At 42.6% G+C, this 27701-nt stretch overlaps 1 protein-coding gene across 1 annotated transcript in view; it reads right to left on the bottom strand.

The window, feature by feature from the left end:
• Positions 1-5669, bottom strand: part of LOC105025021 (vertebrate ancient opsin-like) — a 41064-nt gene extending 35395 nt beyond the window's left edge. Inside the window, exon 1 of the mRNA XM_013131995.4 lies at positions 5273-5669. Within this exon, the coding sequence (XP_012987449.2) occupies positions 5273-5642 (370 nt within the window). The 5' untranslated portion in view covers positions 5643-5669. The remainder of the gene's footprint in view (positions 1-5272) is intronic.
• Positions 5670-27701: the final 22032 nt, after the last annotated feature.

Consider the following 27701-nt stretch of genomic DNA (forward strand, 5'->3'; position numbering starts at 1 on the left):
CCGGCCCCGGATAAGCGGAAGAAGATGGATGGATGGACCAAAACTTCAGTGAACAAGTCTTTGTGCATAAAATGTATCAAAGTGACATGGAACATACCTCATCCGTACCAGAACCTGAATTCACTTTAAGCAACTCCTCAAAGGGTTTCAATGCTATTGCAGATAAGCGTGTCACTTTAAACAAAAAAACAAAATTCCAACCCATGGTTCACTTCAGACCTACTGTCTGAGGTCAGACACATAAGACAGGGTTAAAAAAAACAGGCTCCCCACTGAATACAATGCAATCACATTAGATCTGATGCACATCTCTTTTTTCAAATATGTTGGACTTGCACCATCTTACAAATATGAGGTTCACCATACGATGGCTACTGGATTCAAATCCGTTCGCTTGTGCCGACACTTTAAAGAAATTTGGCGGTAAGATGCGTGGCTTCTGGAGTTCTGATATTGTGATGTATTAAAAGTCACGGTTTCAATAGATGGTCCAGATTATTAAGTCCTGACTGTAACTTTTCTGTGCACGGATCCCAGGAAACAGTGAAACCTAACATCTAATCAAACCATCACATAAAGCCGAAAAACACCGCTGTTTGAAAGCTGTACACTGAATTACTCAAATCAAATAGAAGCTCTTCTTCCGTAACTCACACAGATTGAGATCTATTACTCCCAGCAGTAGGCAGTAGGCCCGCTCCTTGGCCCCTCGGGGCTTAACATAATCTTATTTAAGGTTGATTTTTCTTTTAAATGGCTGAACTAGATTATGTAAGTTAGTCAGGCAGATCCCTCTGGCCAAGAGGGACCAGGCTGGCGAGTCTGTATTCAGCAAGGAATGGCTTACTTCAAGTAGGACCTTTTTGTGTGATCAGAGAGCTCAGCTAAATGCAATCTGAAACGTTTTCAAATTTACTTAATAAGCTAAAAACCACTTGGGCGGCTTGCCCCAACTCGGTCGGAGGAATAGGCTCGTCCAGTGGTCATAGGTTTGTTTATTTTATTTTATTTTTTTCATTAAATACTGTTAGATTTGCGTAATGTCCTGAGGGCTAAAGGTTGTTTCTGGTTGTTTCTAAGCTGAATGTTGAGTATTACATCAAATCCAGTTAAGCAGTTCCCTCCTTTTGGGTTAGTCCAGGTCATGTTTGTCTTACACAGAAAAATTTAATAAAGTACATGATTTAGTTTGTTCCACTTAGCCAAATGAAATTAAAGCAAACACAGCATGGAAAGATACCTTGCTGAATAACGACTGCCATTTCTGATTTCCATTACAGCCAATACCTAAACATCTAGAGTTGTTTAATCAGTGCAAAGTCTTGGAGAACTTTCCCTATAAAATACATACTTAAGAGCTAAACATATTTCACCATAAAGTTTTATTGCATACACCCTACTTAAACCCTTATCTGAACTGGCTCATATTTCAGTAAGTTCCTGAAAAATTTCCACAAAGCATCAGAAAGAGAACAAATGGAGCCCCGTGGATAACAATTTGAGTTAAGGCAGAGAATTGAAATGTACAGAGAAGCTACACATTTATAACTATGATGACGATGATGGCTGTCCAACTGAATAAATAAACATCTGACTGATGTTCAGTTATATACACTCACCTAAAGGATTATTAGGAACACCATACTAATACTGTGTTTGACCCCCTTTCACCTTCAGAACTGCCTTAATTCTATGTGGCATTGATTCAACAAGGTGCTGAAAGCATTCTTAAGAAAAGTTGGCCCATATTGATAGGATAGCATCTTGCAGTTGATGAAGATTTGTGGGATGCACATCCAGGGCACGAAGCTCCCGTTCCACCACATCCCAAAGATGCTCTATTGGGTTGAGATCTGGTGACTGTGGGGGCCATTTCAGTACAGTGAACTCATTGTCATGTTCAAGAAACCAATTTGAAATGATTCGAGCTTTGTGACATGGTGCATTATCCTGCTGGAAGTAGCCATCAGAGGATGGGTACATGGTGGTCATAAAGGGATGGACATGGTCAGAAACAATGCTCAGGTAGGCCGTGGCATTTAAACGATGCCCAATTGGCACTAAGGGGCCTAAAGTGTGCCAAGAAAACATCACCCACACCCTTACACCACCACCACCAGCCTGCACAGTGGTAACAAGGCATGATGGATCTATGTTCTCATTCTGTTTACGCCAAATTCTGACTCTACCATCTGAATGTCTCAACAGAAATCGAGACTCATCAGACCAGGTAACATTCTTCCAGTCTTCAACTGTCCAATTTTGGTGAGCTCTTGCAAATTGTAGCCTCTTTTTCCTATTTGTAGTGGAGATGAGTGGTACCCGGTGGGGTCTTCTGCTGTTGTAGCCCATCCGCCTCAAGGTTGTGCGTGTTGTGGCTTCACAAATGCTTTGCTGCATACCTCGGTTGTAACGAATGGTTATTTCAGTCAAAGTTGCTCTTCTATCAGCTTGAATCAGTCGGCCCATTCTCCTCTGACCTCTAGCATCAACAAGGCATTTTCGCCCACAGGACTGCCACATACTGGATGTTTTTCCCTTTTCACACCATTCTTTGTAAACCCTAGAAATGGTTGTGCGTGAAAATCCCTAGTAACTGAGCAGATTGTGAAATACTCAGACCGGCCCGTCTGGCACCAACAACCATGCCACGCTCAAAATTGCTTAAATCACCTTTCTTTCCCATTCTGACATTCAGTTTGCAGTTCAAGATTGGTTGATTAGATAATTGCATTAATGAGAAATTGAACAGGTGTTTCTAATAATCCTTTAGGTGAGTGTAGACCAGGAACACAAAGCATTTGCCAGTCCTGGGGACCAGTGCATTATCTGTCACAAGGTCAGCAGAGGTGCATTATCTGTCATGCATTGTCAGCAGAAGTGCATGCATTTAAAAGGACAGGAGAGGTGCACGCATTTAAAAGGCCAGCAGAGGTGGACGCATTTAAAAGGCCAGCAGAGGTGCACGCATTTAAAAGGCATTACAGGTGAACTAGATTTCAAGCTGGGTGTTTTGTAAAAGCACTTTGTGACAACTGCTCACGTAAAAAGGGCTTTATAAAATAAAATTGATTCATTGATTGATCATTGACAAGATAACAAAATCCCAAAGCCTAACGTAAGCTGTGCAGATTTCTTCTGTGTATGAATTAAAGGTCAGAGAGATATACAGCGCAAATAACTTCCTTTGCTATCTGCACCCAAAGGCAAGCTGTACAGGAATAATGATGCTCTGACACACCCCCTACCATCGTCCATAAAAAGGATTCTGATATGAGTTTATTATGGCCCCACATTCACAATTCCTTGGACAATTATCATTCCGTGTTAAGTCAGTGGGATTGTGCTTCCCTTGGCTATGGCACACACAAGCTGGCATAATGCCGTGTATATTTCAGCAAGCAGATCGCAGAGACAGATCAGCCGATTGAGGTTTTATGGACAAATTGCACTTCGGTCTAATCAATGAGTAAGCTAGCGCTTGAGCTGGGCTTCGGGTGATTAGGATAATTAAAGAGGGTGCCTTAACTCCAAAAAAACACGGTAAAAACCCCAAAGGTTTGGACTGTGCTCTACGAGATTTCAGAATAGCCAGGCGGAGGTATTTCAAAAACAACAGAAACACTCAGGCAATTTATCTTTTGACACTAAGCCAGCGTGGGATAGTTCTAAATCAAATAATGAAGATAAAAATAAGTCAAGCATGTCCTGATTTTCTGGACTCGAGGGCAGTGAGCATATCAATGAATGTGTTACGGATGCCATATTATTAGCTAGTTCCGATTCTACTTGATTCGGTTTATAACGGAGCTCGAACCGAGAACATCTGCCTGCTAGCACGCCAGCAGTGTTTGTTAAACAATATTTCCAGCACAACCACTGCTCAAAACTAGACCCAAATGCCTGAAAACGAGTCCAACTTTTGAAACCTCCCCCCGGGAACAAACTTCAAGATGCGGTATAAACTCATTTGAAACCGCGGATCCGAATTTGAAGAAACTACCTACAGCAGTTGAATCATAGAAACACACGATGCAGAATACAAAGACAGAAATGGCGCGACAACTGGGAAGTTCAGAAGTAGCCCAAAAAACCACCACTCGCGACGTTGTTTGAAATGTAGCCCAATTCTGCCTAAAAATCGCGGATATGGCAACCCTGCACGCCAGACAGCCCTACCGAAGTGCTTTATCAGTCCACGCAAATTGATTACCAGCTACACCGTAAATGACCAGACTTCACGCAGGCGTTTTACGAGTCCCCTATTGATCCACACATTTTACACATGGAAATTTTAGTAAATAAATGGACAGTTACGACACCCAGTTCATTGAAGCATACCCTTACTGCCACCATGCAATATACACTACGACATTTGTAGAAAAGCATGATTATGCGGGACTTCACAGAGGTGACACGACTGCGGACCTATGAGTGGTCTCCAACGGCTCCTTATTATTCACAGCTATTTTTGATAGTAGGTCATAGCTAACTCACTGGTTCTAAAAGAATCCAGAGGAAACTCAGGTGTTTAACTATATTGTTGTTGTCCTGGACAAGTTCAACTGATCACCAAACCCATATCTTGAATGTGTGCTCGCTGTGGAATAGATCAAATGTATGGAAACACAATGGGTCCCCAAGGGCACTCTCTGTGGTTTAGGAACTACTGAGCTAGCTGACCAGATTCAGCTACCCATTTGACTTAAGGCACGGGCGGTCTTGCGCTTCATAAAGACTGAGCAACATAAATACTGTTTTCAAACAAGATTAGTCATTTGATGCGCCTGAATGTCAATGGATTGCAGTATGTTCATGCAGTTAACTTGCAATATAAGCCATAAATTGTTGATCGATCGACCGGAGATACATTTGCAACTCCCCGCATGCGACACGTATATTAGAATGTTTAGATATGTCTAAGACAAAATAGTGTAACTGATTGAAAACTGGCACAAAACGGGCGATTAGTACCGAGACTGAAGGGAGGTAGAAACCAAGATGTATGGTTAAGTTGTTATAGGCGTGAGCCTATATGAACGTTCTTATATAAAGACGACCCTGTCATTCACCCAGACCCGCATGCTACGATAACAGGCAATGCCCATCAACTTATAGTTTCCAAATATTGGCTAACAATTTAGAACAAAGCATATCCGTTTACCCATTGTGCTTGACAGATTCCAGAAGAACACACTAGATCAAGGGTAGCCAACCAGTTTTGTGTAACATAATCAAGCGCATAAATAAATCAACTTCACAGTAAACTTACCTAATAGTGTATTGACAAAGCCGTACCATACACATCCACTTTTCCCTATGAGCCATCTTCCCTGCGTACTTGCCGCAAAACTGAACGGAGTTCCCACCATGCACACCAACAGATCACTGAAGGAAATGTTAATCAGAAGCAGGTTGATAGGCGAGCGTAGCACCTTGTAGCGGCAGAAGAGCATGAGAACAAGTAGATTGTTCAGAATTCCAAATGTGCTAATAAGGCCTAAACACAAAGCGACTATCAGGTTCCCGTTCGGACTGAGGGTGGTACCGCGTGCAGATTTCAGGTGAACGTCTCCCGCGCCCGAACACAGCGCGCTATTGGCCCTCGTGCAGCCGCTGAGACTCACGTTAGACAAGATCATCGCGATCTCTTTTCGCCGCACAAGCGCGCGCTGTGCATTGAACGACGGCTAACCTGTGGTTGGCATTGTTAGGAGAGACGAAAAATGTGGGAATCCTCGTAACAATCCATTAAAGTGTATTGCAGAGTCAACTGTTGCTTTGAGAAATATGAATTCCGAAAGTGGAACAATATAGTCTACGCGCTCGTTGGGAATGTAGAACTTGGTTTCCCAGTTGAGGGTTTGAAACTAACACTAAGTTTGAAGAGGCAGTCTTCAACCGGGCGGGATTAAAATCAACACACACCAACCGGACTAGATTCCCCGTATCTGTTTATATATTATTGTAGCCTACCACTTCCACAACTGACGTCTGCGCCATGGAACTGAGCACATCCTCACAAGGACACAGTTCCTGAGAATGCGATGCGGGTTATTACCACAACGCAGAAGCAAGCGAGGGAGTAAAAGTATTCACAGGAGACTGTAATCCAACCGCAACTGCAGATTTACTGATTGATACTTTCTGTACTAGGCTACTGTTATTCTATGCAGTTGTGACGGCGACACGCGCTGACGCTGTCCATGGTGCTGAAGTCCTTGACATTTTAATTACATAACTTTTCTAAATATCGCCAATCTACTGGACAGATACTTTGTTGCAAATGTCCCCTTTATGAGTTTAGCTTCATGAATGTGCCCAAAATATCTTCTTTTTTTCCATATTTTGGTTGTATTTTTTTTTCACGTGCAGTTACTTACTCTTAAATGACACGACCATGTTCGTTAGTCTATGCTTGTTTTTTTGCTTAATCAGTGTGTCAGCTTCATTGATACTTTCTGTATAAAAGAATGGTATCGTTGTAAATCCACTAGTCTATTAATTAGTTCTAAGACCTCTGATCTTATTTACAGAGTCAGAGAAAGTAATGCATCGACACCAATAGCCTACTAGTAAACATGTTGGGATTATTCCAATCGTAGTCAAAATCAACTTAAATGTATTGCCAGAATTTTACATACATCGTATGTCACCGACTTGTCATGGTTTTAATTACAGTTTTACACTGAAATTATTATTGAATTTATACATTTTTCTTTCGGGGTTGTATCCCAAAAGTTGCATACACCGTCTACTGTTTCTATCTGAATACTTTCTTGGCTTTTTTATATACACTTATAAGTCACTAAACATATGTTTTTTTATCCAGAGAGACTCACTGAAGCAATTAGGGTTAAGTGCTTTGCTCAAGGGCACAGCAATTGTATTTGTGTCAACACAGGCTTAGAACCAGTAACCTTTTGTTTTCTGACCTGACACTGTTAACCACTGGGCTACTAGCCCCCGATAAGTTATCTGTCCATGGTGACATAGGCTATTGATAGGCCTATGCCATAGGCTATTGAAAACTTTGCATTCCCGGCATGATTTAAACCGTCACTTCGGATGATTTGTTGCATAGACACTGATTCGAACATGGCCGTAATGACATTCTGATTGGAATCACATTACATCCACACAAGACATGATTTGTATGTCGTAAAAACAAGCAGCCTCTCTTGAAAGATCAGCAGCTAGGTTGGATGGTTGCCTGGCTACCACCGAATTCGTCATTAGGCGGGCTGCACGGAGCAGACATTTGACGAGTTGGAGAGAGTTGCTGGGAATTCTTGCAATGACTAAAATCGAGTTATCCTTTAATTACCTTTCAGTGTACACTGCACATGTAAAAAGATGTTGCCTATAGAGTGTGCGTGGGTGTGTTTGAATTTATATGTGTGTATATATATATATAGATAGATAGATACAGTAGCCTACAAGGCAAAAGTTTGGACAATCAGTTTGAACACTCTTGGGTGTCAAAAACTTTACTGGTAATGTAAATATTTATATAATGAATCTGCAGGCGGTAAAAAAAATTTATTATAAGAAAAGTAAGAACAAAGTGGATAAAGTTTAACGTTTAAAATTGCATCGACAGCCCTCACATGTCCTACATATAAGATTTTTTTCTCATATAAGTCGTTTTCTCCAGTGGTGGTCTTCAAGGTGTACTCCTGCTGGACTGATGTGAACTGTGCTTTTCTGATGTCTTCACAGGTGGGGGCCTCACACCGGAGTTCCACCCATGGAAACTGATTTCAGGAGCTGTCCCCTACGGTTGAGCGTAACACCACAGGTGTGAGGCATGACACAAACGCAGGGAGAGCGGAATGACAAAAACCGAAACTGCGCACAAAAACAGAAACAACGCTACAGAGGTGTGAGAAAAACAAACAATGACCAACAACATTCAAGAGGGAAGACGGAACGCAAATAGGGACAGAGATGAGGAACACAGGTGAGGAAATCCACCACAAACAGGTGTCCCCAGTGAGGGAGAGAAGGTGTTGGATTTTACTGGCAAAGCAGGCCAGGCCTTTGACATTGAGAAACACTTTTACAAAGACTGGATAAGATTAGATTCATTGTCACTGAGCAAGTACAAGTACAGTACAACGTAATGCAGTTATCATCTAACCAGAAGTGCAAATAGAAAAGGGCATAAAATGTACAAGTATTAAATATATGTATATTACAAGTGGAATGTATGGATGTGCAATGAAGGCAAATGCTGTACAAATGGCAATACTAAATGTGCAATCGAGGCATATATAGTGTATGTTATAAATTATTCTGCGGGTACAAATTGCAATTCAAAATGGCATTCTAAATGTCAAATTGAAGGAGTAAGGTAACATGTGCAACCGGGATCCAGGGATAGCAGCAATGAGGTTCCCATGGTAGGTGGCTGTGATAGGTTGCCCCGATGGCAGCAGTGAGGTTCCCATGTTAGGTGGCTGTGATAGGGTGCCCTGATGGCAGCAGTGAGGTTCCCATGGTAGGTGGCTGTGATAGGGTGCCCTGATGGCAGCAGTGAGGTTCCCATGGTAGGTGGCTGTGATAGGGTGCCCTGATGAAAGACTCTGGACCTGTCGGAAGACTCTGGAAGTGACCATTACATTTTTTTCTCTTTCCCCTTTCCCTTTACTCTGGCCTTGCTTCTGACACTAACTGGTCGGTTGTTTCTGCATGTCCTTCTTTTTAACGTTTTCTTTGCTTGAAGTGCTTTGAGATTGCAATTAAGAAACATGGAAGTGGTTCCAGATGTCATGTTGTTGCCAACATGGGAAATTGATGTCGGACAAACCTCTCCTGTCTAAAACAAGAACAGCTTCACTTCAACCTCCCGTTACTTGGAAGAAGGCCGCATTTAAATGTGGTGCATTGCTTTCTTACTTTCTTATCCTTGCACGATAAGATGGACAGTGCCATTGTAGTGCCGGGCGAGAATATTCAAACGTCGCTGAAGAAAACCCAAAATAAACTGTCCTGCAATGGAGATCCACAGTGTGTGAAAGATTACATGAGAAATGGTGACATGAAGGCTAGTTTAAGTTATTTCAATCCCATAGATCATTCGCAGTCAGACCAACTCTAGTTGCGCTGTGCAAGTAGGCTAGTAGGCCGACTATTGAAATAGATCAATGAGGCCATCAACTGAGTCAGAAATTCAGTCATAATCCAAATCGAGCCAAGTGGAGTCCCTCAGGCAACTCAGGTGACTGACGTGGTTCGATTAGAGACGCTGGACTTGCACACTGTGATCTACGTGACCTCCTGGTTGGAAGAGGAGCAGCATGTGCCAAACGATAATGACTTGCCGTGGAGGCCTATGAGGAAATCATGCCCCCGATTTTCAACTCTCCGGAATCCTGTTCTGTGACGAGATGGTTACAGCTACGAAGAACGTGATTTTAGGGCGAAGGGAGAGATAGTGTACATTAAAAAAATCACAATGATTGCCCATTGTTCCAAGATTTACCAAATTTATACCACATATAATTAGTTATTAACTTCTGTACATGTGAAAAAGTAAGTACACCACCTGGAAATGTGTATTTTTTTACATTATTTGGACATAACACTTCATAAACTAATTTAATAAATACCACTGAAAGGACATAACACTTCATAAACTAATTTAATAAATACCACTGAAAGGTTATATTCTCTCTCTCTCTCATCTTCATCCGCTTATCCGGTATCGGGTCGCGGGGGAGCAGCTCCAGCAGGGGACCCCAAACGTCCCTTTCCCGAGCCACATTTGCCAGCTCTGACTGGGGGATCCCGAGGTGTTCCCAGGCCAGTGTCGTAATATAATCTCTCCACCAAGTCCTGGGCCTACCCTGAGGTCTCCTCCCAGCTGGACGTGCCTGGAACACCTCCCTAGGGAGACGTCCAGGGGGCATCCTTACCAGATGCCAGAACCACCTCAAATGGCTCCTTTCGACGCAAAGGAGCAGCGGCTCTACTCCGAGTTCCTCACGGATGACTGAGCTTCTCACCCTATCCCTAAGGGAGAAGCCAGCCACCCTTCTGAGAAAACCCATTTCAGCCGCTTGTACTCGCGATCTTGTTCTTTCGGTCATGACCCAGCCTTCATGATCATAGGTGAGGGTAGGAACGAAAATTGACCGGAATATTGAGAGCTTTGCCTTCCGGCTCAGCTCTCTTTTCGTCACAACAGGGCAGTAAAGCGAATACATGGGGTACTTTACTTGGGGTAACGCCTCATTCCCTACCCGGAGGAGGCACTCCATCGGTTTCCTGCTGAGAACCATGGCCTCAGATTTAGAGGTGCTAATCCTCATCCCAACCGCTTCGCACTCAGCTGCAAACCGGTCCAGTGAGTGCTGACGGTCACAGACCGATGATGCCATCAGGACCACATCATCCGCAAAAAGCAGCAATGAGATCCCCAGCCCACCAAACTGCAACCCCTCCCCTCCGCGACTACGCCTCGATATCCTGTCCATAAAAGTTACAAACAGGATTGGTGACAAAGCGCAGCCCTGGCGGAGGCCAACCCACACCTGGAACGAGTCCGACTTACTACAGAGAACCCGAACACAGCTCTCACTTTGGACGTACAGGGATTGGATAGCCCTCAGAAGGGACCTCCTCACCCCATAATCCCGCAGCACCTCCCACAGTATCTCCCGGGGGACCCGGTCATATGCCTTCTCCAGATCCACAAAACACATGTAGACAGGATGGGCATATTCCCAGGCCCCCTCCAGGATCCTTGCAAGAGTAAAGAGCTGGTCGGTTGTTCTGCAACCAGGACGGAATCCGCATTGTTCCTCTTCAATCTGAGGTTTGACTATCTGCCGAACCCTCCTTTCCTGTACCTTTGAGTAGACTTTCCCAGGGAGGCTAAGGTTATATTCTGCAATCAATTATTCTTTTTTCTTTTTTAAGAAATGCATTTTCATACTACAGGGGGAAAAAATAAGTACAAACCCTGTCTTTAATGCCCTGTCAAACATAACTGACTGACTCTTTAAAGTAATTGAGTAGTGAGTACTTAAACATCTATAAGCGTCAGTGGTGACACACCCCGGCTCGGCAGGCTTGCGGGGAGATCCAACTTCCTCTCTCACTCAGTTGGAGCACGACCACCTGGTTGTCGTCACTGCCCAGCACCTGTGTCCCTAATCCCTGTACCTGTTTAAATTCCTTCTCCCAGCACCTGTGTCCCTAATCCCTGTACCTGTTTAAATTCCTTCTCCCTGCACCTGTGTCCTGCCTTATACCTACAACATTAAAAGTTCAACGTATGTATTTTACGCCCCCCCCCCCCCCCCCCCTCCATCATAAACACCGGACAAATGGGGAGTGAAATAAACATGGACTGGTTGGATGAATCCTCACATCTCAACCCAAGACAGCATAACGGAATAGACCATTGTCCAATCAGCAGAAACTCGGATGCCATCATCCGACAAACACTGCTGCCGAACGTTTCAGGCACTCCCCGGAATAATTCTGGCTGAAGGCCAAGTGGTCAGACACGCAGTTTAAGTGACATTGTTTTCCTTCCAGAAATAGATTTTTTTTTAAAAGCAGTATTTGTGCTGAATGGTGTGTATCCCATCAACAACAGAATTTCAGTAAGCATAATGATGAAATAATTCAACATTTTACTGACAGTTGCCTAATTAAGCCCCTATTCTGCCTGAGGGATTTCTCTAAAGCTTGGCGGGGCTGTCATAATTGACTGGGAACTTACCAATGAACGTCATCTCATACATGACAGAGGCAGCGACTATACGGGGAAGTTTCAGTCAGACGGCAGGAGCAGAAAGATACCAGAGAGATGCCTTTAATGGAGGGCGAACTGCCTGCCTACCACCGAAAGACCTGCTCATCTTCCCTGCGTAGACCAACCTTCTCCCCCTGCTAAAACTGCGCGGTTCAGTTTGAGGCTTAAAACAATGCTAACTTTCCCTTCCCTTCTTCTAATACAGTAGTTCAGACCTACTCGTGTTATGCACACTATAGCCACATGTTTTGATCAACAGGCGCAGTACCTAATACAGAACGGCATGCATTAAAGAACAACACTGATATATTGCCGTACACTGACGTAATAAAGGAAAGAGAGAGACTGGAGTTCTGCATGAGCCGGGCCACGCACACTAAATACAGCCTTTTGCTTTATTGTGTCGTCTGAGCAGCCCCTGCATTTCTAATCTCACAGCCCTGTTCATCCCCGCCATGTCCTTGGTTCTACCGTCAACACTACGACTACACAGCCATTAATCTAAATTTGGGCGTGATAAAAAAGACTCCCGAACGAAGCCGAGATTCTCATTCAACAAATGTGGTTAGGATTGAGCTGTTTAGGTGACAAGCGGAGGTGGCAGAACGCGCAGGAGTATGTTCACCTTCATTGTCACTGGGTAGGCACTTTAAGAGTTGTTTCAGGTCCTAAGTCTTCCAGTACAGCAGAGTTTGTGGCTGAACGATCTGGATGGGTTTCGGGTGGATCATTAAATCCATCGGAGTAACTCAAAGTTTATGGCAGGATGGGATAGGATGACATTTTATGTCTCCGAGGGGGAAATGCAGTCCTACAGACACTTCGCCCCTCAGCAAAATACATAGGAATATGACATTGTTCTCCGCAAAAGAGAATAAGACTTATGTCGATATTTGAGTGAGGCAACTGTGAAGATCTACAGAAAATGTGTATGTTAAGTGATCCTATCCCATGGATGTACACTCACCTAAAGGATTATTAGGAACACCTGTTCAATTTCTCATTAATGCAATAATCTAATCAACCGATCACATGGCAGTTGCTTCAATGCATTTAGGGGTGTGGTCCTGGTCAAGACAATCTCCTGAACTCCAAACTGAATGTCAGAATGGGAAAGCAATTTTGAGCGTGGCATGGTTGTTGGTGCCAGACGAGTATTTCACAATCTGCTCAGTTACTGAAATAACCACTCGTTACAACCGAGGTATGCAGCAAAGCATTTGTGAAGCCACAACACGCACAACCTTGAGGCGGATGGGCTACAACAGCAGAAGACCCCACCGGGTACCACTCATCTCCATTACAAATAGGAAAAAGGGGCTACAATTTGCAAGAGCTCACCAAAATTGGACAGTTGAAGACTGGAAGAATGTTACCTGGTCTGATGAGTCTCGATTTCTGTTGAGACATTCAGATGGTAGAGTCAGAATTTGGCGTAAACAGAATGAGAACATAGATCCATCATGCCTTGTTACCACTGTGCAGGCTGGTGTTGGTGGTGTAATGGTGTGGGGGATGTTTTCTTGGCACACTTTAGGCCCCTTAGTGCCAATTGGGCATTGTTTAAATGTCACGGCCTACCTGAGCATTGTTTCTGACCATGTCCATCCCTTTATGACCACCATGTACCCATCCTCGGATGGCTACTTCCAGCAGGATAATGCACCATGTCACAAAGCTCGAATCATTTCAAATTGGTTTCTTGAACATGACAATGAGTTCACTGTACTGAAATGGCCCCCACAGTCACCAGATCTCAACCCAATAGAGCATCTTTGGGATGTGGTGGAACGGGAGCTTCGTGCCCTGGATGTGCATCCCACAAATCTCCATCAACTGCAAGATGCTATCCTATCAATATGGGCCAACATTTCTAAAGAATGCTTTCAGCACCTTGTTGAATCAATGTCACGTAGAATTAAGGCAGTTCTGATGGTGAAAGGGGGACAAACAGTATTAGTATGGTGTTCCTAATAATCCTTTAGGTGAGTGTATATTTCATTAGGAAGAGAGAACGAAGGCAGGCAGACGGTCCATTTCAAAAGACGTTTCCCTCTCTCTGACAGCCTCACTTCTATCCCTCTCCTGAAAAATCGTCACAACACTTTTGTGACATTGACCTTGAGCGAGAGCCCGCTATCCTGCAACTTGATATGCTACAGGGGCCCAACATGTACAGATGAAGTTCCACAGAGCATATAGATTTAATATCAAGCTCCGAACAACAAGCACTGCGCCCAGGTTATCTGGGCATGCGTGTTATACAAGCTCACTTATTAACAGCTTGGTGGGCTGTTTGTCAAGTGACCCCGGAGAGGACTAAATATCATGCTTGAGCCACGTGATAAAAATGACGGCGGGAATACCTAGTGGAAGTATTTCACTGGAAGGCACCATTTGTGAGGGAGTTAACAAATTAAATGTTTAAAGGAGTACATCAAGTCTTACGGGAATAAAAAACCATGACACCCTTTCATAAGTGGTTGTTTTAGAAACCCAATGGATGTTTGAATGTCATTTGGGTAAGTGGACATACTGGAATTACCAATGGAACATGGCTTGAACCCTGTGGCTAACAGGCGGAAAGGAGCATGATTTAGTGATTTCGTATATAAGTGAGAGGGCACAGGCATTCATATATTTTCAGGGGGTCATAGGATTCCTGGTGACAGCCCTCATGCCTTAAGCCCTTATTTGTGTCTGTTGCTTAACTTGTTCCCCTGCGACCACAGGATTCCACCAGAACGACCACCGCCAGCCTGTGTAGCGACCCCCTGCCCTTCCACCACTACTCTGCACCTGCTCCTGCCCTCGAACCAACCCGACTGCTTCCCCAGCCTTCCCTGGAAGTTGTGGCTATTGGAATCACTGTTTACTGAAGGCTTTATACCCACACAGCCATTTTGCTTCTTTTGTCAGTTGAGCTGACGGATTGTGTGGCACTTTACAGCGGTTGGGGGTTTTCAATACGATCACTTTTGTCTAGCCAAAGGAAATAAAAATAAAATTGTCTCAGGACCACTAAATCCCATGAATTACAAGAATGTGGGCCTGGTAAGTGAAATATGAAGTTTATAAATTCCTTCAGCAGTTCTCACAACTTCCCCTTTGAGAGTAAAAGTTTGTTTGGGAGACAGCAATTCAGATGTCTAAGTGTTCCCAGAATTCACTGCTCTGCTGAACATTTTTGTCAGGGTTTTGACAAAATGTTCTTATTTTACCTTAATTGTTCCAGGCAGCTGATGTTAAGAACAAATAGTTACTTACAATGACTCCTGACAAGGCCCAGGACACCTCCTGCTGGGTAGGGAGCAGGAATTAAAACAAAGTTTAACCAGCGCTTGACTTGGGCCGGAACAGCGTTCCGGTTCCTCTTTTAGGCAAGCCTTATTAACACATGCCTTTTCATGAACATAGTCTAATTTGCGATATGTCAGTCCCGGCACTTGTTTTGTCCCAAGTCGAGTGCTGATTAGGCTATAAGACGTGGCCCTGTGTGATATGGTCATTGACCCCGCTACCACAACAGAACGGATTCAAATCCAGCCCACAACTATTTCGGCGCACTCTCTACCTTTCGTTCCCTCTCGTCTATCTAATAAAGCGTAACATGTAGGGAATACACATCTATAAATACATTTAAATACAACACCGCTCCCCACCTGCGTCCCAGAAAAAATTAGGAATCAACATTTGAATAGCGGGATGTACAATGTGCGCGTGCATTTGGTTTCTTTTTGTGTGTTCACATTTGAATGTATTCAGTTGGTAAATTAGTTTAGCTTTAGCAACCAGGTAAGTATGCTTGCAGGGATCACTGTCCCTTTTGTTAGTCAGATATCATGGTAGCAACACAGCAAATATCTTTCCACCATGTGGTAAAGAGTAAAGATAAACTATCTTAAGTAAGAAACTGTTGCACTTTCTCTCCACCCCATGGCAAACGAGAGGAATCGGAAGCAATTATTCATAAAGCTGAAAAGGTGGAAGAGGTTATTTTACTCTGAGGACATTGAAATGGCATCTGTCGTCCTGGTCCGGTTTAGTCTGCTCAGTGATTTACCCAGCTGTGTGCCGGAGAAACTGCCCACCGGCGTCACACCAGCCAGTAACTCGGCTATCCTACAGGGAGAAGCCTACCCTTTTAATCATGTCCGCAGGGAACGAAGCAGGGAACGAGGAAGAGAAGGGGAAAGCAAGTACGGGCCCAGTAACGGAGAAAGAGAACCGGGCTGTTAGATCAATTGTCAGTGCCTGGACAGCAACAGAATATTCTTGTGAATAACTTTGGTTTGTTGAAAACGGTATTAAGCGATATGCTTCACCGCTGTAGTGACCTTCACAATGGGATTTTTAAGTTGTATTGCTTGATTGGTTGCCTCTGCCAGTCACTTAATTTCCAACAATATAATGCATCCTCATTTTATATCAACTTAATGAATCCAATACTTGTGGAGGTCAAATTCTGACTTGAAACCTAATCTCTGGATATTTGTCTGGTCAATAATATGGACCGCACAATCAGTTTGATGACAAGGGTTTGAGCCCCGACTCTGCCCGATTTTCTGGGCCTTTCGGTCTCCCTCTACATATGTCTCCCTAGACTCTCCTTCCTGCTGTTTGGTCAATCAAATAACAAAATACCCCCCAAAACTATATATAAAAAAATATATAATAAGGAAGCATTCAAACACCTGATGGACTCCACTTGTATGTGTTTGAAACACAAGCACAAATGTCTCTGAAAAAGAAGGCTCTCGCTCCAGGATATTTCTATACTAGGCTAGGCAATAAATTAGTGAATGACACATGTTTGAATTCATTCTAAAGTATCAGTTGGGAGGTTTTCCATGGAGGGTGTTTTTATTGAACAGTTTTCCTGGAGGGTGTTTTATTGAACAGTTTTCCTTGGAGGGTGTTTTTATTGAACAGTTTTCCTGGAGGGTGTTTTATTGAACAGTGGCAGCAGGGGAGGAGATGAGCAAATATTCCAAAACAGAACGGCAAACATCCAGTGGCGGTTTGGGAGGACTGGGTGCGAGCGGTTGCAGTGTCTACATGCTCCACACCCTTCTTCTCTTGGCTGTCTTCCTCCTACTTTCCCAGCTCCCATGTTGTTAGGACAGAACGGCATAAATGGCAACATAGCTTTATGCATCTTCTTTTGCCTTCTTTTCCTCTTTTGGCTTCTTCCCAAAACTGCTCTGCAGTGGCCTTCACATAGCTCCCGTGTGGAGGCCCCGATGAGAGGCATCCGGCCAGCCCTGCTGGGTGCCTCTGGAAGGTTTCGGAACCCGCCAGCTAATTCCTGGGGGTGTTGCTGCGGCACTCACGCAGGTGTGGGCACGTTCGCACCACAACATCACACCCTGCTTTCATTGTGAATGCAGCTTCTGTGAAACTTATCCATGATAGATTAACTGCCCAATCAGCTGCATGATGACAGTGATTAGGGAGGAGTCTGGAAGGTGAAGTGCGAGGTGCGACCTCTCCTGTCTAACCTTGTTCACAGCACTGCACACCTCTCAGAAAGGAAACAGAAAATAAGTCACTGTTGGTTCATTGTGATTCTACTTTGAGCGTGAGGTGAATTGTTTCATGGCAAACAACTGACAACTTCTCCACTTATTATCAATTGGTGCATAGGCTAAGCCATAGCCGGCATACAAAGTGAAATAATCAAGTCGCACAAGAGTTTGTGGAGAAACCTGGATCTTTACTAGCAACTTGGAAACACAGAAAAATGGTTTGGTTATTCACCTGAATGATACATTGTAGCAAGTTGGTATGGAGTTAGATGTGTCAATATTCATAAATATATCTAGAAAATCTGTGTGTATATTCATCACAACTCACAAATAATATTAGGATTTCTAAATGTGAAAAAATATTTTGTAAATAAAAACATTCTGTAAATATGTATTCATATTTCACAAATAAAACACAAATCTGTAAAACATTTACAACTGTTGCTTTACATTTACAAGTCTTAAGTTTATTTACGGATCTGAATATTATATTTACGCACTTTTGAGACACATTTTCCTTTGAGTCCACAAGTTCTCATGTGAGTGGTTTCAGAGGGCTCGCTTGGATGGATTTATGGAATATCCGGACTGGAGCCTGGTAGATTGGAGGCCATAGATACCTAGGACACGTTTTTCCTGAAATGTAAGTATAACATTTATTTGTATAACAATGTTTGACTGCATCACCAATGGGTAATACAACGCCGAGCGTGTTTTCGACTTCAGTCAACTAAAAGCACAGTTCGTTATGTCAGCCTACATCTGGTTGGCTAGCTAGCCAGTTAGTAGGCTACTGTAGCTTAACTAAAGTAATGAAGGTATCTATCCCGACAACGCAACTGACTAGATAACGGTATGTCGTTGACTTGCACAGCTGCATTCAGTTCATTCAGTATAAGTCTGAACGTTAGTGGTTATAAAAGGAAAACTGTATGCAGGTGTTAGTCCTTAGAATGTGTGTAAGTACACCAACATCATGGTCCAACTACATCTTTTGTTTGTTAGTAGTGTATGTACTTTTTATTTGGCAGGTATTGGTGGCCACTTGCCAACCTTTCATCACAAATCCAATCAGAGACTTCAGAGACTTCACTCAGTGCACTTCTGGCTCACACAGGTTATTTGAAAAGGGTTCCCATGATGCTTCAAGTTTAAAACAAACTGGAATATTGGATTTTTTTTAAATCAAGGGTAACCCTTAATATAATGTGTTTGTCTTTCTCTTTTTTTGCCCTTCTACTGTAGCTTGGGTCAATGTCCCCTCACAATGTCCTTCAATGTCCCTCACAAACCTCAAGGAAATAGGTGAACAGTCTTCGGTTCACTGCAGTATTTTCAGAATGACATTCCCTAATATTCAAAGTGTTAAAGTTACTAAGTGCATGTAGTGATCTCTGCTGACTTCTACGGTACCTGAATCTCAGTGTTCTTACCATTGATTTGATACTCTCACTTAACTGCACAAAAAATATCCATCAATCATGTGGCATTAACCTGCTTCTCTATCTTGCTTTTTTCAGCAACGTGTTTCCACGACCATCCTCTTTGCCACCACTATCCAATTATGGCCCCTCATTGAACTCCTAAATGTATCTGTCTCCAAGTCATCTGAAACTAAGGATTCTTTCTCAGAGAGGAGACTATAAAATATACTGTATAGTTATTAATATTGCTTTTATCATTATTATTTGAATTTTTTGTTATGAACCTTTGTTTGACATCATGTTGTCAGTATGATTGTACAAAATAAGCTGTATTTATTAAATACTCATGAATGCAAATTAGTAATTACATACTAGAGTATCCTTGTTACAGTACATATAATGGTATATGTTTTATTGTCATAAGATTCACTGTTGTCTTAAGAAATGTTTCCTACAGAAATGTATCCAAAAATACTTTAAAAATGCCTGATGTGATCCTCCATTCACTACTGTCAATGAGCAATTATTACAGTTGTGCTCAGAAGTTTTCATACCCTTGAAGAATTGGTAATATACACTCACCTAAAGGATTATTAGGAACACCATACTAATACTGTTTGACCCCCTTTCCCCTTCAGAACTGCCTTAATTCTACGTGGCATTGATTCAACAAGGTGCTGAAAGCATTCTTTAGAAATGTTGGCCCATATTGATAGGATAGCATCTTGCAGTTGATGGAGATTTGTGGGATGCACATCCAGGGCACGAAGCTCCTGTTCCACCACATCCCAAAGATGCTCTATTGGGTTGAGATCTGGTGACTGTGGGGGCCATTTCAGTACAGTCAACTCATTGTCATGTTCAAGAAACCAATTTGAAATGATTCCAGCTTTGTGACATGGTGCATTATCCTGCTGGAAGTAGCCATCAGAGGATGGGTACATGGTGGTCATAAAGGGATGGACATGGTCAGAAACAATGCTCAGGTAGGCCGTGGCATTTAAACGATGCCCAATTGGCACTAAGGGGCCTAAAGTGTGCCAAGAAAACATTACCCACACCCTTACACCACCACCACCAGCCTGCACAGTGGTAACAAGGCATGATGGATCTATGTTCTCATTCTGTTTACGCCAAATTCTGACTCTACCATCTGAATGTCTCAACAGAAATCGAGACTCATCAGACCAGGCAACATTCTTCCAGTCTTCAACTGTCTAATTTTGGTGAGCTCGTGCAAATTGTAGCCTCTTTTTCCTATTTGTAGCGGAGATGAGTGGTACCTGGTGGGATTTTCTGCTGTTGTAGCCCATCCCCTCAAGCCCATCCGCCTCAAGGTATGCAGCAAATGCTTTGCTGCATACCTCGGTTGTAACGAGTGCTTATTTCAGTCAAAGTTGCTCTTCTATCAGCTTGAATCAGTCGGCCCATTCTCCTCTGACCTCTAGCATCAACAAGGCATTGTCGCCCACAGGACTGTTTTTCCCTTTTCACACCATTCTTTGTAAACCCTAGAAATGGTTGTGCGTGAAAATCCCAGTAACTGAGCAGATTGTGAAATACCCGTCTGGCACCAACAACCATGCCACGCTCAAAATTGCTTAAATCACCTTTCTTTCCCATTCTGACATTCAGTTTGGAGTTCAGGAGATTGTCTTGACCAGGAACACACCCCTAAATGCATTGAAGCAACTGCCATGTGATTGGTTGATTAGATAATTGCATTAATGAGAAATTGAACAGATGTTCCTAATAATCCTTTAGATGAGTGTATGTACCATTCTTAATGAGTGAACAGGCAAATCACATTTATTTTATTTCTTATGGGATTCATATTCAACTGTAGGTTATAAGAGAATGGCACAATCATAAAACAAAACTTGGCAATAAAGAACAAAATGGAATTACCCCTGTTCAAAAGTCTGCAAACCCTTAGTTCTTAATACTGTGTATTGCCCCCGTTAGCATCAATGATAGCATGCAGTCTTTTGTAATAGTTGTCTATGAGGCCCCAAATTCTTGCAGGTGGTATAGCTGGCCATTTGTCTTGGCAAAATGCCTCTAGGTCATGCAAAGTCTTTGTTCGTCTTGCATGAACCGCACATTTGAGATTTCCCCAGATTGGCTTAATGATATTAAGGTCAGGAGACTGTGATGGCCACTCCAGGACCTTCACCTTTTTCAACACTAATTGCAATTTAAAACACCACAGGTGTGGGAAATTAAGCTTTAATTGCCATTTTAACCTGTGTGTGTCACCTTGTGTGTCTGTAACAAGGCCAAACATTCAAGGGTATGTCAACTTTTGATCAGGGCCATTTGGATGATTTCTGTTATCATTATGATTTAAAAAGTAGCCAAACAACTATGTGATAATAAATGGCTTCATATGATCACTATCCTTGAAATTGCAAACTTCTGAGCACAATTGTATAACCACTAACACTAGCTAGATGTGCAAGACATACTGAATGAACCAAATGCAGCTGTGCAAGTCAACAACATATCACGCTGTGGGGTTAGATTAGGGTTGCCACCTTCAGTTTGGAAAAATAAGGGACACCTTGCCAGTGGCCCCAAACCTGGGGGACACAAATAAAGCGAGGTCTGGGGGTTCTCCCCAATGAGAGTCAGATGCTTCATTTCCTGCATTCTGGTGAATTTCTATGCACCAATTTGTTCTTTTATGCATCATTTTCAAAGTACTCTGCTACTGTGAACATGAATGTAATGGAAATACAGGAAATAAGAGTAAAGAACAGTTTCATCAATTATATTAAGGATTAAAACATCAGATCATAGACATGGGCAAGATGTTTGGTCTTTCAAAATAAACGATTTGGTATATTTGGAAGAAGAAAGAACCCACTCTCCAGGAATGATGGGGTAGCCTAGTTTTGTATGTTGCTGCTCCCATGCTCTGGAATAATCTCCCATCACACATGCATTCCCATTCCACCATTGCAATTTTAAATAAAATGTAAAGACCCAACTTTTTCTCTTGCTTTTAGTTCAGTCTGAGGTTACTTATGTCATGCAATAAAATGCAAATGAATTACTTAAAAATCATACAATGGGATTTTCTGGATTTTTGTTTTAGATTCCGTCACTCACAGTTGAAGAGTACATATGATAAAAATGTCAGACTTCTACATCCTTTGTAAGTGGGAAAACCTGCAAAATCGGCAGTGTATCAAATACTTGACCCGGCATTACCTCCCAGCAAGAATTCTTTGCCCCCCAAAAATAGTTTGGGTAAAATGCTTCCCAATACTGTACTTCACTAATTAATGTTGGGTATGTAGGCAAGCTCTCTTGACTTAATCTGCAAATGCGATCGAAGATGTGCTTTAAGTGATGTGATCACTAAGCTACAGAAAATGTGTAACTACTGCAGTTACTAAAGCTTTCAAATTTAATTGACAGCTGTGTATTTTGCTAGTATATAGCCTCAGCAAGCCATGCATGCAAAGATTATTTGCTTTCCGTCCGTAGTGCTTTACCTACTATTCCATGTTGATAAGTAGGACAAATGTGCCCGTCCATGGCAATCAAAAGCCCGACCAAAGCGTTTGTTCTAGCGCCTGCACATATACCTGTTTTGAGGCAGATGTTAATCCATCTGCCTCGACTGTAAAGCACTTTGGGTCAACTCCTGTTGTTTTTAAATGTGCTATATAAATAAAAGCGACTTGACTTTCCACCAAGTGGACTATGGGTTACATTTCTATTGGTTAAAGGTCGTATATTCTGCTTACAGAACTGTTAACTTGTGTATCTGGGAGAACCGCACTGCTGATGTCTCCGTAACCAGGGCAACGATGATGTTCAGTGACCGACTGAACGTCGTCTGTCAGTCTGATTAAATACTTCTCAGCTATGTTTCATGAAACTCTTTCGGTTTTATTATTTTTCGTATCAATCCAAGCAGAAAGTAGGGTGTGCACGAAACAAATCGCGCCCCGTATTGATTATGTATGGGACAGTGCATTTTATTTTTCAATACGGGACAATACCGTATTATACGGGACGGGTGGCTACCCTAAGTTAGATACCTTCATTACTTTAGTTAAGCTACAGTAGCCTACTAGCTGGCTAGCTAGCCAACCAGATGTAGGCTGACATAACGAAGTGTGCTTTTAGTTGACTGAAGTCGAAAACACGCTCGGCGTTGTATTACCCATTGGTGATGCAGTCAAACATTGTTATACAAATAAATGTTATACCTACATTTCAGGAAAAACGTGTCCTAGGTATCTATAGCCTCCAATTTACCAGGCTCCAGTCCGGATATTCCATAAATCCAACCAAGCGAGCCCTCTGAAACCACGCACACGAGAACGAAGGAAAATGTGTCTAAAAATGCGTAAATATAACATTCAAAAAAAGATACCTAAGATTTGTAAATGTAAGTCAACACTTGTAATTGTAAAGCAACAGTTGTAAATGTTTTACAGATTTGTATTTTATACGTAGCAAGCTGAAAAGAAAACTTGCACACTGTAGCTAGGAAGGACTGGAAATGGAAGTCCCCCGTTGTATATAGTTTATATTCAATTATGAACCAGGTGGTTTTATATTGTGAATGCTGATTGGCAGATAGCCATGGTCTGTAAGACTAATACCCCATGTATGACATCACAGCACATGCTACCTTTCACTCTTTTTTTATTGCATGTGTAACCGGTTTATAATCACAATGAGGCATCTTGGAGGTTTTGTATTTTGTAATACAGTGTCAATGTACCACGGCTCGTTGTGTGCAGGGCTTCTGTGATGCTGTGCTTATGATCAGCTCTTAGCTGTGGTGTATTGGCCATGTACCACACCCCCTTATGCCTCATTGCTGTAATTTATCTTTACATTACACACCGAATATTTGTGTGAAAACACATTCTTACAGGAAAAATACAGGCCATTACCTGAATCAGGAAAATTACAGGTTCTCAGTTCTATTGTTTATCAAACTCGAAGACAGCCCCTTCACAGTATCTCCAGGGACTCCCACCTCAGACAGGTTACTCTGCCTAGAATATATTAGGGCCAGAATAGGCTGCGCATACGATCTCCCTGGGCCATCAGACTACCGCACAGACATTCATCAAACTCTCTCTAACCTTATGCAAATTACCCCTTAGCCATGGAAGGTGTAAGGTCTTCCATGCTAGGGATGACACCCCATCTAACCCAGGGACAGATATCAGATCAACAGTTCATGGCCATCCATCACTGCAAATGAAAAACACAAGGAAACCACAAAATGGGTTTTATCTAAGGGCAAAGGGATGATTCATAATCTATTGTGAATAATATCTATTTCCATGGTAATGGACCTTGTCATCTTTTTTGTTTTGTTTTGAAGATCTATGAAGGCCTTGTCATATTACAGAGTATTTTTTTTGTTTTTTTGCTTACAGCTGCTGTGAACTATTATTGATTAGTTCTTGATAAGGATGTTGTGTTGTTATTGCAACAGAGTTTCGTATGAAGTGTTTTGTGTCCCTTATTTCTCGCCAATCATCCCAGAGCTCAAAGACCTTTGCAATGTCTCGTCTTTTTCTGTCATGTCTATCAAGAATGACTTTAGAAACGTAACCCAAAAGACGAAGTTAGGTTAAAGGGGAAACAACATTTCTGAATCGATAGTGAATAGTATTCATCACACAAGGCAAATGCCTGTGCTTGTTCTGAATTAGTGACAGGTTATTCATAATAAAATTGCTCCCATTTTAACAGACCTTTTTGGTAAATTACTGGAATAGTTGGAAAGAGTTGTTAATTTGGGTGCCTTATGCTCCTGCTCCTGCTGCTCTTTTAAGTAGTAGGTCAAGTGGAAGGTTGCTGGTTCTATTTCCTGAAAAGACTTGAGGAATGCACTTAACCCTAATTGCTACTGTTAGTCACTCTGGATAAGAGAATCTGCTAAAATATTAAAATATAAAACAGTGAGCTAATGGTGAGCAGGAGAAACATTTGACACTTGTAGACTACTTTAAATAGGTAACCGTGTGGAAGAGTTACCTGATAGTCGAGGTAAATGCCAACCGATTATGAAATGCAGCTCCAGTAGAATTGAAGTTAACCTGGAATAAAACAACTGTCGATTAGCTTGGAGTCATATTGTCTAAAGAATAGCAGGTCAAGGTGACTCCTTCCTCAGATGAACTTTAGCTTGGTAATTCATGCTGGCAGACGTCACACGAGCACGAGCCGGACAGGAAAGGAACTTCCACTTCCTGTCAGGGCAGCCAAGGCCACTGGTTACGACGCTCTTGCCGGAACTTCCGGTGAGGGTTAACGAGGCAATTACCGACAGCCTGCTAGCAGGTGGAAGAACGCTAAGTCAGCCAGAGTCGATGTATGTAATTATGTATCCCATAATAACCGTGTAAAGTTTGAAAATGACTTGTAGAAGCCACAGTATTGGTGAATACGGTGGTGACAAATTCCTTTTGCCTCGCCGGCCAAACTCCCTCTTCGCAAAGGTCCGGAGGGATACGCTTAAAACTGATTATATTTCCTCAACGTCAATATTTGTCGATTAAATGCCCAGGCAATCACTCCTGGTATGTCCAATGCTCCCTGACTGTTGACTGTTAGCAAGCTGGACAGCGTGACCAGACTCTGAATGTAGGTCTTTTATCATTTCTACACAGGTTTTGATTTGGTTTTGGTCCTTTCAATGTCGATTGAGATATTGCCCCCGGTGCCCCGCTGTAATGGTGTTCCTTAAGTTGGTCTCGATCTTCCCAGAAACAGATTATATCCAGGACCAAAATGCCCAGTTGAAAAATTTCCTACTCCATGTCTGCGTTTATGCCGATCTGTGTCCTAGAAACTAATTAGAAAAAACTTGGGAGATGGACACTGGGTTTAATCTGCAGAGGAAAATTTTGAGCAAATCGTTGATTATAAAACACTAGTCAAGCCAAATACAGGGTTTTACACATTACATTTCTGAGAGCTTCCCTAGGGAGTCAGGCAGGGAGTTAAGCCCAAATCCAACAGACAAGACATGGTTCGTCAGCATGAAGACCATCCAACCGGCAACTGGGGGCACTACATGAGCCATTCCCACTGGCTTTAACTGGAGTGCAAGAGGGAATGCATTGGTACATTTGGTCCATGAAGGGAGCTCTGATAAGTCTGCAGTAAAGGCCATTACTCATCTCGGAATGGAGGGAGTTAAGGGAGAAGCAGAGATAAGAAAGGAAGATGGAAAAGGCAAAAAAATAAAATAATGTTTGACATAGAAAGAGCCAGAAAGTATGAATTGCCTTTGTTTCCTCTCAGACAAGACAACCCACGTGCCTCTCAGCCACACTAGACCTCATCCCCATGAAGGGTTATTAATATATCCTAGTGGTCAGGAGCATTGCCCATTAATGAAATGTCGCTTTTTGTAATCCCAGAGACCACGAGGTGAAAAACCGTGTTGTTTCCAAGAGACAGCTAACGCTGATTGCTCCCGGGTCATTGCCGTAAAAAAGCAATCTGTCCTTAGCATACTTTCCCGGCAAAACGTAACAAATAATTTTTTTTGACACTCCTTCAAAGTACGATGCGGGACCGGAACCCAGGATGAAATCCTTTAATTGCGTTCCCCACTAATGCGCTGGCAACACAATGACAGGATCAGTCTAGACTGATGCATCTCTCCGGGTCTGTGCATGTGTGTGCAGGAGGTCATTTTAACAGGTAATGAGGCACTACGATATTAGCGAGGACACGGGCACAGCGATATCGTAAAAGGTGCTGACAACGCCACAGAACTCCGCCGTCTCTAGCCATGCATATGGAACAGGCTCCCATTCGCCTGGGATGAGATGTGTGTACTTTGGATGAAATTAATTCCCCCTCAACAGAAAATTGGCGCGCTTCATAATGTTTTCCTGGGCTGGGAGCGAGACGGAACTTCACTGACTGCAACGAATTCCCCAGGGAGAAAGAAAGACTGGGAAATTATATAAAATTATCTTTTTCATCAAACTCAGTTCAGAACCTCCATCTGCGCCTTCAGCCACTATTCTTCTCCTCCTTCCGCCACAGGCCCCCAGAGCAAACCAAAAGTTTACATAAAAAGTGTCTGGGCGGTTTGTTTGAAGACATGAGGCACTGAAAAGTTTTTGACATGTCACGCTCTCGGTCTGTGATGTTATACCTTTTGTTCAGACACCCAAGGTCTGAAATGGTCCTAGAAAATTGTCCCGTCCCTCTGGCAGACTAAAATCTATGGATGACAGGACTTTGAATTGTGTGGCTCGTTGGCTATGGACTGCAATTATACTCACCGGCAGAAATGCAGAGGTGCTGGCCTGCTGTCTCTGACGACACCTGTTTTTTTGCTTAGATTCGTATTTTTTTGTTCTTTATGAAGTGTTTTCTTTTTGTGTTAGGACAGCTCTTTGGAAATGAAATGTAGTTGTTTATGTATTTCATAGGATTACGGATTTCCTCAGGGGACCCTCTCTCTGCTGCCCTACTAACCTCTCTTTCTCTGCTTGATTCCTCTCAGTGTGTGTGTATATGTGTGTGTGTGTGTGTGTGTGTCTGCTTCTCTGCACCCTGTTAAGCAAAGTCATTTGTTATGAGAATATATAGCCATCTATTTTTTGATCAGATTATAACTAGCCTATATTGGAATTGAGTCAAATGCTGCTGTTGAGGACCAGGCTTCATTTAACATTAGCTAACTAGCTAGTTTGCTTACAGCAGCCAGTGGATTAAATAGCTAGCTAACATCTGACCATATCCTAGTTGCAAACTCTGTGTTTTTTGTTTCACTTGACCAGACATGGGGCCAGGGATATTAAAACACATTGTTGGTCTGGGCTGGGGTAGTTTGATTCACATCTCAGGTAAAGTTTGGTTGGGGTGCAGGGCAACTTCACAAGCAAATCAAAATCCAGGGCCAGTCATTATGTACAATGTTTTTAATCGCAGTCCCCTGTAAGAACGATATCTTGCGCCAGAGGGCTC

This window comes from Esox lucius, chromosome 3 (assembly GCF_011004845.1).
Source record: "Esox lucius isolate fEsoLuc1 chromosome 3, fEsoLuc1.pri, whole genome shotgun sequence".
Lineage (NCBI taxonomy): Eukaryota > Metazoa > Chordata > Actinopteri > Esociformes > Esocidae > Esox > Esox lucius.